Raw genomic sequence first — 18,115 nt, 5'->3', positions numbered from 1 at the left:
GTAATCTCTGTATATGAGAGGATGTGACTGGGATGTGTATAGTGTAATCTCTGTATATGAGAGGATGTGACTGGGATGTATATAGTGTAATCTCTGTATATGAGGAGGATGTGACTGGGATGTATATAGTGTAATCTCTGTATATGAGAGGATGTGACTGGGATGTATATAGTGTAATCTCTGTATATGAGAGGATGTGACTGGGATGTATATAGTGTAATCTCTGTATATGAGGAGGATGTGACTGGGATGTATATAGTGTAATCTCTGTATATGAGGAGGATGTGACTGGATGTATATAGTGTAATCTCTGTATATGAGGAGGATGTGACTGGGATGTATATAGTGTAATCTCTGTATATGAGGGAGGATGTGACTGGGATGTATATAGTGTAATCTCTGTATATGAGGAGAGGATGTGACTGGGATGTATATAGTGTAATCTCTGTATATGAGGAGGATGTGACTGGGATGTATATAGTGTAATCTCTGTATATGAGGAGGATGTGACTGGGATGTATATAGTGTAATCTCTCTATATGAGAGGATGTGACTGGGATGTATATAGTGTAATCTCTGTATATGAGGAGGATGTGACTGGGATGTATATAGTGTAATCTCTGTATATGAGGAGGATGTGAATGGGATGTATATAGTGTAATCTCTGTATATGAGGAGGATGTGACTGGGATGTATATAGTGTAATCTCTGTATATGAGGAGGGATGTGACTGGGATGTATATAGTGTAATCGTCTGTATATGAGGAGAGGATGTGACTGGGATGTATATAGTGTAATGTCTGTATATGAGGAGGATGTGACTGGGATGTATATAGTGTAATGCTCTGTATATGAGGAGGATGTGACTGGGATGTATATAGTGTAATCTCTGTATATGAGGAGGATGTGACTGGGATGTATATAGTGTAATCTCTGTATATGAAGGAGGATGTGACTGGGATGTATATAGTGTAATCTCTGTATATGAGGAGGATGTGACTGGGATGTATATAGTGTAATCTCTGTATATGAGGAGGATGTGACTGGGATGTATATAGTGTAATCTCTGTATATGAGAGGAGGATGTGACTGGGATGTATATAGTGTAATCTCTGTATATAGGAGGATGTGACTGGGATGTATATAGTGTAATCTCTGTATATGAGGAGGATGTGACTGGGATGTATATAGTGTAATCTCTGTATATGAGAGGAGGATGTGACTGGGATGTATATAGTGTAATCTCTGTATATGAGGAGAGGATGTGACTGTGATGTATATAGTGTAATCTCTGTATATGAGGAGGATGTGACTGGGATGTATATAGTGTAATCTCTGTATATGAGAGGATGTGACTGGGATGTATATAGTGTAATCTCTGTATATGAGGAGGATGTGACTGGGATGTATATAGTGTAATCTCTGTATATGAGGGAGGATGTGACTGGGATGTATATAGTGTAATCTCTGTATATGAGGAGAGATGTGACTGGGATGTATATAGTGTAATCTCTGTATATGAGAGGATGTGACTGGGATGTATATAGTGTAATCTCTGTATATGAGGAGGATGTGACTGGGATGTATATAGTGTAATCTCTGTATATGATAGGATGTGACTGGGATGTATATAGTGTAATCTCTGTATATGAGGAGGATGTGACTGGGATGTATATAGTGTAATCTCTGTATATGAGAGGAGGATGTGACTGGGATGTATATAGTGTAATCTCTGTATATGAGGAGGATGTGACTGGGATGTATATAGTGTAATCTCTGTATATGAGGAGGATGTGACTGGGATGTATATAGTGTAATCTCTGTATATGAGGAGGATGTGACTGGGATGTATATAGTGTAATCTCTGTATATGAGAGGATGTGACTGGGATGTATATAGTGTAATCTCTGTATATGAGGAGAGGATGTGACTGGGATGTATATAGTGTAATCTCTGTATATGAGGGGAGGATGTGACTGGGATGTATATAGTGTAATCTCTGTATATGAGAGGATGTGACTGGGATGTATATAGTGTAATCTCTGTATATGAGAGGATTTGACTGGGATGTATATAGTGTAATCTCTGTATATGAGGAGAGGATGTGACTGGGATGTATATAGTGTAATCTCTGTATATGAGGGAGGATGTGACTGGGATGTATATAGTGTAATCTCTGTATATGAGAGGATGTGACTGGGATGTATATAGTGTAATCTCTGTATATGAGGAGAGGATGTGACTGGGATGTATATAGTGTAATCTCTGTATATGAGGGAGGATGTGACTGGGATGTATATAGTGTAATCTCTGTATATGAGGAGGATGTGACTGGGATGTATATAGTGTAATCTCTGTATATGAGAGGATGTGACTGGGATGTATATAGTGTAATCTCTCTATATGAGAGGATGTGACTAGGATGTATATAGTGTAATCTCTCTATATGAGAGGATGTGACTGGGATGTATATAGTGTAATCTCTGTATATGAGGAGAGGATGTGACTGGGATGTATATAGTGTAATCTCTGTATATGAGGGGAGGATGTGACTGGGATGTATATAGTGTAATCTCTGTATATGAGGAGGATGTGACTGGGATGTATATAGTGTAATCTCTGTATATGAGGAGGATGTGACTGGGATGTATATAGTGTAATCTCTGTATATGAGAGGATGTGACTGGGATGTATATAGTGTAATCTCTGTATATGAGGAGAGGATGTGACTGGGATGTATATAGTGTAATCTCTGTATATGAGGGGAGGATGTGACTGGGATGTATATAGTGTAATCTCTGTATATGAGGAGGATGTGACTGGGATGTATATAGTGTAATCTCTGTATATGAGAAGGATGTGACTGGGATGTATATAGTGTAATCTCTGTATATGAGAGGATGTGACTGGGATGTATATAGTGTAATCTCTGTATATGAGGGGAGGATGTGACTGGGATGTATATAGTGTAATCTCTGTATATGAGGAGGATGTGACTGGGATGTATATAGTGTAATCTCTGTATATGAGGGAGGATGTGACTGGGATGTATATAGTGTAATCTCTGTATATGAGGAGAGATGTGACTGGGATGTATATAGTGTAATCTCTGTATATGAGAGGATGTGACTGGGATGTATATAGTGTAATCTCTGTATATGAGGAGGATGTGACTGGGATGTATATAGTGTAATCTCTGTATATGAGTAGGATGTGACTGGGATGTATATAGTGTAATCTCTGTATATGAGAGGAGGATGTGACTGGGATGTATATAGTGTAATCTCTGTATATGAGGAGGATGTGACTGGGATGTATATAGTGTAATCTCTGTATATGAGGAGAGGATGTGACTGGGATGTATATAGTGTAATCTCTGTATATGAGAGGAGGATGTGACTGGGATGTATATAGTGTAATCTCTGTATATGAGGAGGATGTGACTGGGATGTATATAGTGTAATCTCTGTATATGAGGAGGATGTGACTGGGATGTATATAGTGTAATCTCTGTATATGAGGAGAGGATGTGACTGGGATGTATATAGTGTAATCTCTGTATATGAGGAGGATGTGACTGGTGATGTATATAGTGTAATCTCTGTATATGAGAGGAGGATGTGACTGGGATGTATATAGTGTAATCTCTGTATATGAGAGGATGTGACTGGGATGTGTATAGTGTAATCTCTGTATATGAGAGGATGTGACTGGGATGTATATAGTGTAATCTCTTTATATGAGGAGGATGTGACTGGGATGTATATAGTGTAATCTCTGTATATGAGAGGATGTGACTGGGATGTATATAGTGTAATCTCTGTATATGAGAGGATGTGACTGGGATGTATATAGTGTAATCTCTGTATATGAGGGGAGGATGTGACTGGGATGTATATAGTGTAATATCTGTATATGAGGAGGATGTGACTGGGATGTATATAGTGTAATCTCTGTATATGAGGAGAGGATGTGACTGGGATGTATATAGTGTAATCTCTGTATATGAGAGGAGGATGTGACTGGGATGTATATAGTGTAATCTCTGTATATGAGGAGGATGTGACTGGGATGTATATAGTGTAATGTCTGTATATGAGGAGGATGTGACTGGGATGTATATAGTGTAATCTCTGTATATGAGGAGAGGATGTGACTGGGATGTATATAGTGTAATCTCTGTATATGAGGAGGATGTGACTGGATGTATATAGTGTAATCTCTGTATATGAGAGGAGGATGTGACTGGGATGTATATAGTGTAATCTCTGTATATGAGAGGATGTGACTGGGATGTGTATAGTGTAATCTCTGTATATGAGAGGATGTGACTGGGATGTATATAGTGTAATCTCTGTATATGAGGAGGATGTGACTGGGATGTATATAGTGTAATCTCTGTATATGAGGAGGATGTGACTGGGATGTATATAGTGTAATCTCTGTATATGAGGAGGATGTGACTGGGATGTATATAGTGTAATCTCTGTATATGAGAGGATGTGACTGGGATGTATATAGTGTAATCTCTGTATATGAGGAGAGGATGTGACTGGGATGTATATAGTGTAATCTCTGTATATTAGGGGAGGATGTGACTAGGATGTATATAGTGTAATCTCTGTATATGAGAGGATGTGACTGGGATGTATATAGTGTAATCTCTGTATATGAGGAGAGGATGTGACTGGGATGTATATAGTGTAATCTCTCTATATGAGAGGATGTGACTGGGATGTATATAGTGTAATCTCTGTATATGAGAGGATGTGACTGGGATGTATATAGTGTAATCTCTGTATATGAGGAGGATGTGACTGGGATGTATATAGTGTAATCTCTGTATATGAGGGGAGGATGTGACTGGGATGTATATAGTGTAATCTCTGTATATGAGGAGGATGTGACTGGGATGTATATAGTGTAATCTCTGTATATGAGGAGGATGTGACTGGGATGTATATAGTGTAATCTCTGTATATGAGAGGATGTGACTGGGATGTATATAGTGTAATCTCTGTATATGAGGGGAGGATGTGACTGGGATGTATATAGTGTAATCTCTGTATATGAGGAGGATGTGACTGGGATGTATATAGTGTAATCTCTGTATATGAGGGGAGGATGTGACTGGGATGTATATAGTGTAATCTCTGTATATGAGGAGAGAATGTGACTGGGATGTATATAGTGTAATCTCTGTATATGAGAGGATGTGACTGGGATGTATATAGTGTAATCTCTGTATATGAGGAGGATGTGAATGGGATGTATATAGTGTAATCTCTGTATATGAGAGGAGGATGTGACTGGGATGTATATAGTGTAATGTCTGTATATGAGGAGGATGTGACTGGGATGTATATAGTGTAATCTCTGTATATGAGGAGAGGATGTGACTGGGATGTATATAGTGTAATCTCTGTATATGAGGAGGATGTGACTGGGATGTATATAGTGTAATCTCTGTATATGAGGGGAGGATGTGACTGGGATGTATATAATGTAATCTCTGTATATGAGGAGGATGTGACTGGGATGTATATAGTGTAATCCCTGTATATGAGGAGGATGTGACTGGGATGTATATAGTGTAATCTCTGTATATGAGAGGATGTGACTGGGATGTATATAGTGTAATCTCTGTATATGTGGAGGATGTGACTGGGATGTATATAGTGTAATCTATGTATATGAGAGGATGTGACTGGGATGTATATAGTGTAATCTCTGTATATGTGGAGGATGTGACTGGGATGTATATAGTGTAATCTCTGTATATGAGGGGAGGATGTGACTGGGATGTATATAGTGTAATCTCTGTATATGAGAGGATGTGACTGGGATGTATATAGTGTAATCTCTGTATATGAGAGGATGTGACTGGGATGTATATAGTGTAATCTCTGTATATGAGGAGGATGTGACTGGGATGTGTATAGTGTAATCTCTGTATATGAGAGGATGTGACTGGGATGTATATAGTGTAATCTCTTTATATGAGGAGGATGTGACTGGGATGTATATAGTGTAATCTCTGTATATGAGAGGATGTGACTGGGATGTATATAGTGTAATCTCTGTATATGAGAGGATGTGACTGGGATGTATATAGTGTAATCTCTGTATATGAGGGGAGGATGTGACTGGGATGTATATAGTGTAATCTCTGTATATGAGGAGGATGTGACTGGGATGTATATAGTGTAATCTCTGTATATGAGGGGAGGATGTGACTGGGATGTATATAGTGTAATCTCTGTATATGAGGAGAGGATGTGACTGGGATGTATATAGTGTAATCTCTGTATATGAGGAGGATGTGACTGGGATGTATATAGTGTAATCTCTGTATATGAGGAGGATGTGACTGGGATGTATATAGTGTAATCTCTCTATATGAGAGGATGTGACTGGGATGTATATAGTGTAATCTCTGTATATGAGGAGGATGTGACTGGGATGTATATAGTGTAATCTCTGTATATGAGGAGGATGTGAATGGGATGTATATAGTGTAATCTCTGTATATGAGGAGGATGTGACTGGGATGTATATAGTGTAATCTCTGTATATGAGGAGAGGATGTGACTGGGATGTATATAGTGTAATGTCTGTATATGAGGAGAGGATGTGACTGGGATGTATATAGTGTAATGTCTGTATATGAGGAGGATGTGACTGGGATGTATATAGTGTAATGTCTGTATATGAGGAGGATGTGACTGGGATGTATATAGTGTAATCTCTGTATATGAGGAGGATGTGACTGGGATGTATATAGTGTAATCTCTGTATATGAAGGGAGGATGTGACTGGGATGTATATAGTGTAATCTGTATATGAGGAGGATGTGACTGGGATGTATATAGTGTAATCTCTGTATATGAGGAGGATGTGACTGGGATGTATATAGTGTAATCTCTGTATATGAGAGGAGGATGTGACTGGGATGTATATAGTGTAATCTCTGTATATAAGGAGGATGTGACTGGGATGTATATAGTGTAATCTCTGTATATGAGGAGGATGTGACTGGGATGTATATAGTGTAATCTCTGTATATGAGAGGAGGATGTGACTGGGATGTATATAGTGTAATCTCTGTATATGAGGAGAGGATGTGACTGTGATGTATATAGTGTAATCTCTGTATATGAGGAGGATGTGACTGGGATGTATATAGTGTAATCTCTGTATATGAGAGGATGTGACTGGGATGTATATAGTGTAATCTCTGTATATGAGGAGGATGTGACTGGGATGTATATAGTGTAATCTCTGTATATGAGGGGAGGATGTGTCTGGGATGTATATAGTGTAATCTCTGTATATGAGGAGAGGATGTGACTGGGATGTATATAGTGTAATCTCTGTATATGAGAGGATGTGACTGGGATGTATATAGTGTAATCTCTGTATATGAGGAGGATGTGACTGGGATGTATATAGTGTAATCTCTGTATATGATAGGATGTGACTGGGATGTATATAGTGTAATCTCTGTATATGAGGAGGATGTGACTGGGATGTATATAGTGTAATCTCTGTATATGAGAGGAGGATGTGACTGGGATGTATATAGTGTAATCTCTGTATATGAGGAGGATGTGACTGGGATGTATATAGTGTAATCTCTGTATATGAGGAGGATGTGACTGGGATGTATATAGTGTAATCTCTGTATATGAGGAGGATGTGACTGGGATGTATATAGTGTAATCTCTGTATATGAGAGGATGTGACTGGGATGTATATAGTGTAATCTCTGTATATGAGGAGAGGATGTGACTGGGATGTATATAGTGTAATCTCTGTATATGAGGGGATGTATATAGTGTAATCTCTGTATATGAGGGGAGGATGTGACTGGGATGTATATAGTGTAATCTCTGTATATGAGAGGATGTGACTGGGATGTATATAGTGTAATCTCTGTATATGAGAGGATTTGACTGGGATGTATATAGTGTAATCTCTGTATATGAGGAGAGGATGTGACTGGGATGTATATAGTGTAATCTCTGTATATGAGGGGAGGATGTGACTGGGATGTATATAGTGTAATCTCTGTATATGAGAGGATGTGACTGGGATGTATATAGTGTAATCTCTGTATATGAGGAGAGGATGTGACTGGGATGTATATAGTGTAATCTCTGTATATGAGGGGAGGATGTGACTGGGATGTATATAGTGTAATCTCTGTATATGAGGAGGATGTGACTGGGATGTATATAGTGTAATCTCTGTATATGAGGAGGATGTGACTGGGATGTATATAGTGTAATCTCTGTATATGAGAGGATGTGACTGGGATGTATATAGTGTAATCTCTCTATATGAGAGGATGTGACTAGGATGTATATAGTGTAATCTCTCTATATGAGAGGATGTGACTGGGATGTATATAGTGTAATCTCTGTATATGAGGAGAGGATGTGACTGGGATGTATATAGTGTAATCTCTGTATATGAGGGGAGGATGTGACTGGGATGTATATAGTGTAATCTCTGTATATGAGGAGGATGTGACTGGGATGTATATAGTGTAATCTCTGTATATGAGGAGGATGTGACTGGGATGTATATAGTGTAATCTCTGTATATGAGAGGATGTGACTGGGATGTATATAGTGTAATCTCTGTATATGAGGAGAGGATGTGACTGGGATGTATATAGTGTAATCTCTCTATATGAGAGGATGTGACTAGGATGTATATAGTGTAATCTCTGTATATGAGAGGATGTGACTGGGATGTATATAGTGTAATCTCTGTATATGAGAGGATGTGACTGGGATGTATATAGTGTAATCTCTGTATATGAGGAGAGGATGTGACTGTGATGTATATAGTGTAATCTCTGTATATGAGGAGGATGTGACTGGGATGTATATAGTGTAATCTCTGTATATGAGGGGAGGATGTGACTGGGATGTATATAGTGTAATCTCTGTATATGAGGAGGATGTGACTGGGATGTATATAGTGTAATCTCTGTATATGAGAAGGATGTGACTGGGATGTATATAGTGTAATCTCTGTATATGAGAGGATGTGACTGGGATGTATATAGTGTAATCTCTGTATATGAGGGGAGGATGTGACTGGGATGTATATAGTGTAATCTCTGTATATGAGGAGGATGTGACTGGGATGTATATAGTGTAATCTCTGTATATGAGGGGAGGATGTGACTGGGATGTATATAGTGTAATCTTTGTATATGAGGAGAGAATGTGACTGGGATGTATATAGTGTAATCTCTGTATATGAGAGGATGTGACTGGGATGTATATAGTGTAATCTCTGTATATGAGGAGGATGTGACTGGGATGTATATAGTGTAATCTCTGTATATGAGTAGGATGTGAATGGGATGTATATAGTGTAATCTCTGTATATGAGAGGAGGATGTGACTGGGATGTATATAGTGTAATCTCTGTATATGAGGAGGATGTGACTGGGATGTATATAGTGTAATCTCTGTATATGAGGAGAGGATGTGACTGGGATGTATATAGTGTAATCTCTGTATATGAGAGGAGGATGTGACTGGGATGTATATAGTGTAATCTCTGTATATGAGGAGGATGTGACTGGGATGTATATAGTGTAATGTCTGTATATGAGGAGGATGTGACTGGGATGTATATAGTGTAATCTCTGTATATGAGGAGAGGATGTGACTGGGATGTATATAGTGTAATCTCTGTATATGAGGAGGATGTGACTGGGATGTATATAGTGTAATCTCTGTATATGAGAGGAGGATGTGACTGGGATGTATATAGTGTAATCTCTGTATATGAGAGGATGTGACTGGGATGTATATAGTGTAATCTCTGTATATGAGGAGGATGTGACTGGGATGTATATAGTGTAATCTCTGTATATGAGAGGAGGATGTGACTGGGATGTATATAGTGTAATCTCTGTATATGAGAGGATGTGACTGGGATGTATATAGTGTAATCTCTGTATATGAGGAGAGGATGTGACTGGGATGTATATAGTGTAATCTCTGTATATGAGGAGGATGTGACTGGGATGTATATAGTGTAATCTCTGTATATGAGAGGAGGATGTGACTGGGATGTATATAGTGTAATCTCTGTATATGAGGAGGATGTGACTGGGATGTATATAGTGTAATGTCTGTATATGAGGAGGATGTGACTGGGATGTATATAGTGTAATCTCTGTATATGAGGAGAGGATGTGACTGGGATGTATATAGTGTAATCTCTGTATATGAGGAGGATGTGACTGGGATGTATATAGTGTAATCTCTGTATATGAGAGGAGGATGTGACTGGGATGTATATAGTGTAATCTCTGTATATGAGAGGATGTGACTGGGATGTATATAGTGTAATCTCTGTATATGAGAGGAGGATGTGACTGGGATGTATATAGTGTAATCTCTGTATATGAGAGGATGTGACTGGGATGTATATAGTGTAATCTCTTTATATGAGGAGGATGTGACTGGGATGTATATAGTGTAATCTCTGTATATGAGAGGATGTGACTGGGATGTATATAGTGTAATCTCTGTATATGAGAGGATGTGACTGGGATGTATATAGTGTAATCTCTGTATATGAGGGGAGGATGTGACTGGGATGTATATAGTGTAATATCTGTATATGAGGAGGATGTGACTGGGATGTATATAGTGTAATCTCTGTATATGAGGAGAGGATGTGACTGGGATGTATATAGTGTAATCTCTGTATATGAGAGGAGGATGTGACTGGGATGTATATAGTGTAATCTCTGTATATGAGGAGGATGTGACTGGGATGTATATAGTGTAATGTCTGTATATGAGGAGGATGTGACTGGGATGTATATAGTGTAATCTCTGTATATGAGGAGAGGATGTGACTGGGATGTATATAGTGTAATCTCTGTATATGAGGAGGATGTGACTGGGATGTATATAGTGTAATCTCTGTATATGAGAGGAGGATGTGACTGGGATGTATATAGTGTAATCTCTGTATATGAGAGGATGTGACTGGGATGTGTATAGTGTAATCTCTGTATATGAGAGGATGTGACTGGGATGTATATAGTGTAATCTCTTTATATGAGGAGGATGTGACTGGGATGTATATAGTGTAATCTCTGTATATGAGAGGATGTGACTGGGATGTATATAGTGTAATCTCTGTATATGAGAGGATGTGACTGGGATGTATATAGTGTAATCTCTGTATATGAGGGGAGGATGTGACTGGGATGTATATAGTGTAATCTCTGTATATGAGGAGGATGTGACTGGGATGTATATAGTGTAATCTCTGTATATGAGGGGAGGATGTGACTGGGATGTATATAGTGTAATCTCTGTATATGAGAGGATGTGACTGGGATGTATATAGTGTAATCTCTGTATATGAGGAGGATGTGACTGGGATGTATATAGTGTAATCTCTGTATATGAGAGGATGTGACTGGGATGTATATAGTGTAATCTCTGTATATGAGAGGATGTGACTGGGATGTATATAGTGTAATCTCTGTATATGAGGAGGATGTGACTGGGATGTATATAGTGTAATCTCTGTATATGAGGAAGATGTGACTGGGATGTATATAGTGTAATCTCTGTATATGAGAGGATGTGACTGGGATGTATATAGTGTAATCTCTGTATATGAGGAGGATGTGACTGGGATGTATATAGTGTAATCTCTGTATATATGAGGAGGATGTGACTGGGATGTATATAGTGTAATCTCTGTATATATGAGGAGGATGTGACTGGGATGTATATAGTGTAATCTCTGTATGTGAGAGGATGTGACTGGGATGTATATAGTGTAATCTCTGTATATGAGGGGAGGATGTGACTGGGATGTATATAGTGTAATCCCTGTATATGAGGAGGATGTGACTGGGATGTATATAGTGTAATCTCTGTATATGAGAGGATGTGACTGGGATGTATATAGTGTAATCTCTGTATAGGAGAGGATGTGACTGGGATGTATATAGTGTAATCTCTGTATATGAGAGGATGTGACTGGGATGTATATAGTGTAATCTCTGTATATGAGAGGATGTGACTGGGATGTATATAGTGTAATCTCTGTATATGAGGAGGATGTGACTGGGATGTATATAGTGTAATCTCTGTATATGAGGAGGATGTGACTGGGATGTATATAGTGTAATCTCTGTATATGAGGAGGATGTGACTGGGATGTATATAGTGTAATCTCTGTATATGAGGAGAGGATGTGACTGGGATGTATATAGTGTAATCCCTGTATATGAGGAGGATGTGACTGGGATGTATATAGTGTAATCTCTGTATATGAGGGGAGGATGTGACTGGGATGTATATAGTGTAATGTCTGTATATGAGGAGGATGTGACTGGGATGTGTATAGTGTAATGTCTGTATATGAGGAGGATGTGACTGGGATGTATATAGTGTAATGTCTGTATATGAGGAGGATGTGACTGGGATGTATATAGTGTAATCTCTGTATATGAGGAGGATGTGACTGGGATGTATATAGTGTAATCTCTGTATATGAGGGGAGGATGTGACTGGGATGTATATAGTGTAATCTCTGTATATGAGGGGAGGATGTGACTGGGATGTATATAGTGTAATCCCTGTATATGAGAGGAGGTGACTGGGATGTATATAGTGTAATCTCTGTATATGAGAGGATGTGACTGGGATGTATATAGTGTAATCTCTGTATATGAGAGGATGTGACTGGGATGTATATAGTGTAATCTCTGTATATGAGGAGGATGTGACTGGGATGTATATAGTGTAATCTCTGTATATGAGGAGAGGATGTGACTGGGATGTATATAGTGTAATCTCTGTATATGAGGAGGATGTGACTGGGATGTATATAGTGTAATCTCTGTATATGAGAGGATGTGACTGGGATGTATATAGTGTAATCTCTGTATATGAGGGGAGGATGTGATTGAGATGTATATAGTGTAATCTCTGTATATGAGGGGAAGATGTGACTGGGATGTATATAGTGTAATCTCTGTATATGAGAGGATGTGACTGGGATGTATATAGTGTAATCTCTGTATATGAGGAGGATGTGACTGGGATGTATATAGTGTAATCTCTGTATATGAGGGGAGGATGTGACTGGGATGTATATAGTGTAATGTCTGTATATGAGAGGAGGATGTGACTGGGATGTATATAGTGTAATCTCTGTATATGAGGAGGATGTGACTGGGATGTATATAGTGTAATCTCTGTATATGAGAGGATGTGACTGGGATGTATATAGTGTAATCTCTGTATATGAGAGGATGTGACTGGGATGTATATAGTGTAATCTCTGTATATGAGGGGAGGATGTGACTGGGATGTATATAGTGTAATCTCTGTATATGAGAGGATGTGACTGGGATGTATATAGTGTAATCTCTGTATATGAGGAGGATGTGACTGGGATGTATATAGTGTAATCTATGTATATGAGGGGAGGATGTGACTGGGATGTATATAGTGTAATCTATGTATATGAGGAGGATGTGACTGGGATGTATATAGTGTAATCTATGTATATGAGGAGGATGTGACTGGGATGTATATTGTGTAATTTCTGTTCTCTGTCTATATGATATCACTGGGATCTCCATAATAATATGATTATAATACTGAAATAATAAATTAATATTCCATAGTTTAATCTACATAAAAAGTTGTGTATGGTTCGGATGACACTGGTCTCACAACCTCTGTTATATTGGGATCCATGAATCTGTGTCGGCTCCATCATACAACTGATCCGAGCGATGATCACTTCATCATCACAGGCAACTGGACAATAATCATTCGTAGATGCCGCAGATCCCTTTATGGCGCAATATTCTGTCACGAATAACTGACCCAGGGGCAGAAACAATATACTGAACTCTCGCCTTGGCCTAATATTCATGTGTTCTGAATACAAGGGGGGGGGGGGGAGGGAGGGTGAGGCCATTGCCAGACTTCTCCATTAATCAAAACTCATCAAACCCAATCCTTCTCTCCTCACCGAACAAAACAGGCCTCCATGTACCGTTCCATACACATTAGATGGTCAGATGGTCCTGCAAGAGAAAACAGATAAAGCCACTTGTTCACTAATATGTATATATACGTTTTATTTCATTTTAGGTTAGATTTAGTATTCCACAGTAAATCAACATCTCCCGCAACAAGATCTACAGACCTGGTCCTTGGATTAATCCTAACTCTTGGTTTATCCAAGGTTTCTGATTTGGATAGACCTTCACTATTTTAACATAGCAGCATATGTCTATAGAAAACCATAAATAGAACTATAAAATATAATAATAGAGGAGATTCCTAATGCTAATATGAACAGAACATACATCGTGTACTTTCCTTTTCTTCCACCACTTCTTATCTGACCTTCTAGAGACTGTTCAGACAGAAATGTTCACAAATTGGCTGGATTCCTATTGTATTGTTATAAACCGGTGCTTTGTGGGAGCAGAGATGACTATATATTAAAGTCACGTTACTGACAGTAGAACGGTACTTAAACTGTTATCTGGACCTAATAAAACCAGAAGAATTCTGAGCACTGATTATAGCAAGTCCCAGTGAACCTGAATGAGGAAAAAACATAAAATAACTAAAAATAATCAACAACAAAAATAGTAAGGACTCATTCACAGTACAGAATCTTGACCCAGAGATTTCATCTTTAGCGGGCACTAGCAGAAGAAGCCGAGACCACTCGTGTAGTGTGAACGGGCCCTTTAGGCTTCTTTTACACTGTCCTTGTGACACGGCAGTGCAACACACGTTAGAGAAGCAGGGAGAATAGCGGGAGAAATAATACAACATGCAACGTCTTTTTCTTCCCCTACTCCTGTTAAAAAACAAAGGCGCCCGATGGACCCCATAATAGTAAATGGGATCTGTCAGGACCTGTTGTTGCCCATTTGGATAACGGACGATAAATGCATTAAAATAAAAAATAAAAAAACGGTAGTTTTCTGGCAGGGTACAACGGCAGTGTGAAAGGGGCCTTAAAGGGGTACACTGGTGTCCCAATTTGTTTTTTAATCAACTGGTGCGAGAAAATATGCAGATTTGAAAATTACTTCCAGTACTTATCAGCTGCTGTATGCTCCAGAGGAAGTTGTGTAGTTCTTTCCAGTCTGACCACAGTGCTCTCTGCTGACACCTCTGTCCATGCCAGGAACTGTCCAAAGCAGGAGAGGTTTGCTATGGGGATTTGCTTCTAATCTGGATAGTTCCTGATATGGACAAAGGTGTCAGCAGAGAGCACTGTGGTCAGACTAGATAGAACTAAACAACTTCCTATAGAGCATACAGCAGCTGATAAGTACTGAAAGGATTAAGATTTTTAAATGAAGTAATTTACGGATGTGTATAACTTTCTGGCACCAGTTGATTTGCAAACATTTGTACCCCTTTAATGCATAGAATTGACTAAGTTACCCAACTTTATATTTTATTTTACACTTTTAATAATTTCCTGTTTTCGCAGCTTCAGAGAATTCATCTGACTGGTCCGATAATGCTGCCAAAGCCTAATGGTGAGTGGTAATGTCTTATATAAATGCTGCCGCCATGTAATGGAATGTGAGATTAAGGATCAAGAATTAGGAGAAACCTACTGGGGTGAAAGAGATAATGTGGATTGTGAATATGTAGTTTCTGCTATTTTTTTTACCCCTTAAAGGGGTACTCCGTTGAAAACCTTTTTTCTTTTAAATCAACTGGTGGCAGAAAGTTAAACATATTTGTAAATTACTTCTATTAAAAAAATCTTAATCCATACTGTACTTATTTGCTGCTGAATACTACAGAGGAAATTATTTTCTTTTTGGAATGCTCTCTGATGACATCTCTGATGACAGTTCTCTCTGCTGACGTTATTATAATAACACTTTATTTATTGTTGTCCTTAGTGGGATTTGAACCCAAGTCCCCAGCACTGCTAACCACTGAGCCACCATGCTGCCCTTAGCATACATCTGCTATTTATCTGCTATGCATGGTTGCTAAAATGGACAGAGATGTCAGCAGAGAGCACTGTGCTCGTGATGTCATCAGTGTTCCAAAAAGAAAGGAATTTCTTCTGTAGCATTCAGTAGCTAATAAGTACTGGAAGGATTAAGATTTTTAATAGAAGTAATTTACAAATATGTTTAACTTTCTGCCACCAGTTGATTTAAAAGAAAAAAGGTTTTCACCGGAGTACCCCTTTAAGGACACAGGGTTTTTCAGTTTTTGCATTTACGTTTTTTCCTCGTCACCTTCTAAAAATCATAACGCTATCAATTTTGCACCTACAGACCCATATGAGTGCCTATTTTTTGCGCCACCAATTGTACTTTATAATGAGATCAATCATTTCACCACAAAATTTACGGCGAAACCAGGAAAAAAAATATTTGTGGGGCAAAATTGAAAAAAAATAAAGCACAATTTTTTTAATTTTGGGGGCTTCCGATTCTATTCAGTAGACTTTTGGGTAAAAGTTACACCATATCTTTATTCTGTCGGTTCATACAGTTAGAAGGACACCTAATTTATATAGGTTTTACTTTATTTTACTGTAAAATTGTCATTTTCTGACCCTTATAACTTTTTTATTTTTCCGTATACAGGGTTATACGAGGGCTCATTTTTTGCACCATGATCTGAAGTTTTTATCGGTACCAGTTTTGATGGCACTTTTTGATCGCCTTTTATTAAAAAAAAATTAGGTTTCATTAACATTATATTTTCATAGTTCGGACATTTACACACGCGGCGATACCCCATATGTTTATTTTTATTTACATTTTTTTTATGGGAAAAGGGGGGTGATTCAAACTTTTATTAGGGAAGGGGTTAAATCATATTTATAATTTTTCTACACTTTTTTTTTTTGCAATGTTATAGCCCCCATAGGGTACTATAACATGCAATAACTCGATTGCAGACACTGATCAATGCAAAGCCATAGCATTGATCAGTGTTACCGGTGCTCTGCTGCTCCAGCCTGGATCTCAGGCATGGAGCAGCAGAGTGACGATCAGACGGCAGGAGACAAGGTAAGAAGCCTCCCGCTGTCCTCTAAGCTGTTCGGGATGCTGTTATTTAACCACGGCGGTCCCCGACAGCCCACTGAGCTAACCGGCAATGCTTTTCTCCGCTTTTAGATGCCGCGGCCAACTTTGATCACGGCGTCTAAAGGGCTAATACCAGACACCAGCCCGATCGGCAATGTCTGGTATTAGCTGCGGGTCCTGGCTGCTGATAGCAACCGGGACTGCCGGGTATGAAGCGCGCTCAGCTCATTTTACCATAAAATGTATGGTGCAACCAAAAAAATACTATTTGTGTGGGAAAATTGATAAGAAAACCACAATTTTGCAAATTTTGGAAGGTTTTATTTTCACACTGTACACTTTATGGTAAAATAGACATGTGTTTTTTATTCTGTGGGTCAATACAATTAAAATGATTCCCATCATTACATACTTTTCTATTATTGTACCGCTTAAAAAAATCGCAAACTTTTTAACCAAATTAGTATGTTTAAAAACCCTTTGCTAACCTATAGCTTTTTTTATTTTTCCGTATAAGCGGCGGTTATGAGGGCTTATTTTTTTGCTCATTCACTGTTTGAGGGAATAATATGTTATAAATAAGCAATTTTTATATTTTTTTTCTCTTTTACGTTCATGCTGTTCACCATACGGGATCATTAACATTATATTTTAATAGTGCGGATATTTATGCACGTGGCGATACCAAATATCTTTTATAAAAAAATTTTTTTTCACTTTTTGGGGGTAAAATGGGGAATAAGGGACAATTTACATTTTTATTGGGGGAGGAGAGTTTTCATAATTCTTTACTTTTTTACTTTTATTTTTTACACTTTAATAGTTCCCATAGGCGACTATTTATAGCAATCATTTGATTGCTAATACTGGTCAGTGCTATGCATAGGGCATAGCTCTGATCAGTATTATTGGCTATCTACTGCTCTGGTCTGCTCGATCTCAGACCAGAGCAGAAGATGCCAGGAAATGGACAGAGGCAGGTGAGGGGACCTCCATCTG

At 38.3% G+C, this 18,115-nt stretch overlaps 1 protein-coding gene across 1 annotated transcript in view; it reads left to right on the top strand.

The window, feature by feature from the left end:
* Positions 1-18,115, top strand: part of LOC130290971 (class I histocompatibility antigen, F10 alpha chain-like) — an 89,520-nt gene that overhangs the window by 54,490 nt on the left and 16,915 nt on the right. The window contains exon 7 of the mRNA XM_056539257.1: positions 15,544-15,592. Within this exon, the coding sequence (XP_056395232.1) occupies positions 15,544-15,590 (47 nt within the window). The 3' untranslated portion in view covers positions 15,591-15,592. The remainder of the gene's footprint in view (positions 1-15,543; positions 15,593-18,115) is intronic.

This window comes from Hyla sarda, chromosome 9 (genome assembly GCF_029499605.1).
Source record: "Hyla sarda isolate aHylSar1 chromosome 9, aHylSar1.hap1, whole genome shotgun sequence".
NCBI classification, from domain to species: Eukaryota; Metazoa; Chordata; class Amphibia; order Anura; family Hylidae; genus Hyla; species Hyla sarda.
Note: the sequence above shows the minus strand (reverse complement) of the source record. Positions and strands in the feature narration are given on the sequence as shown.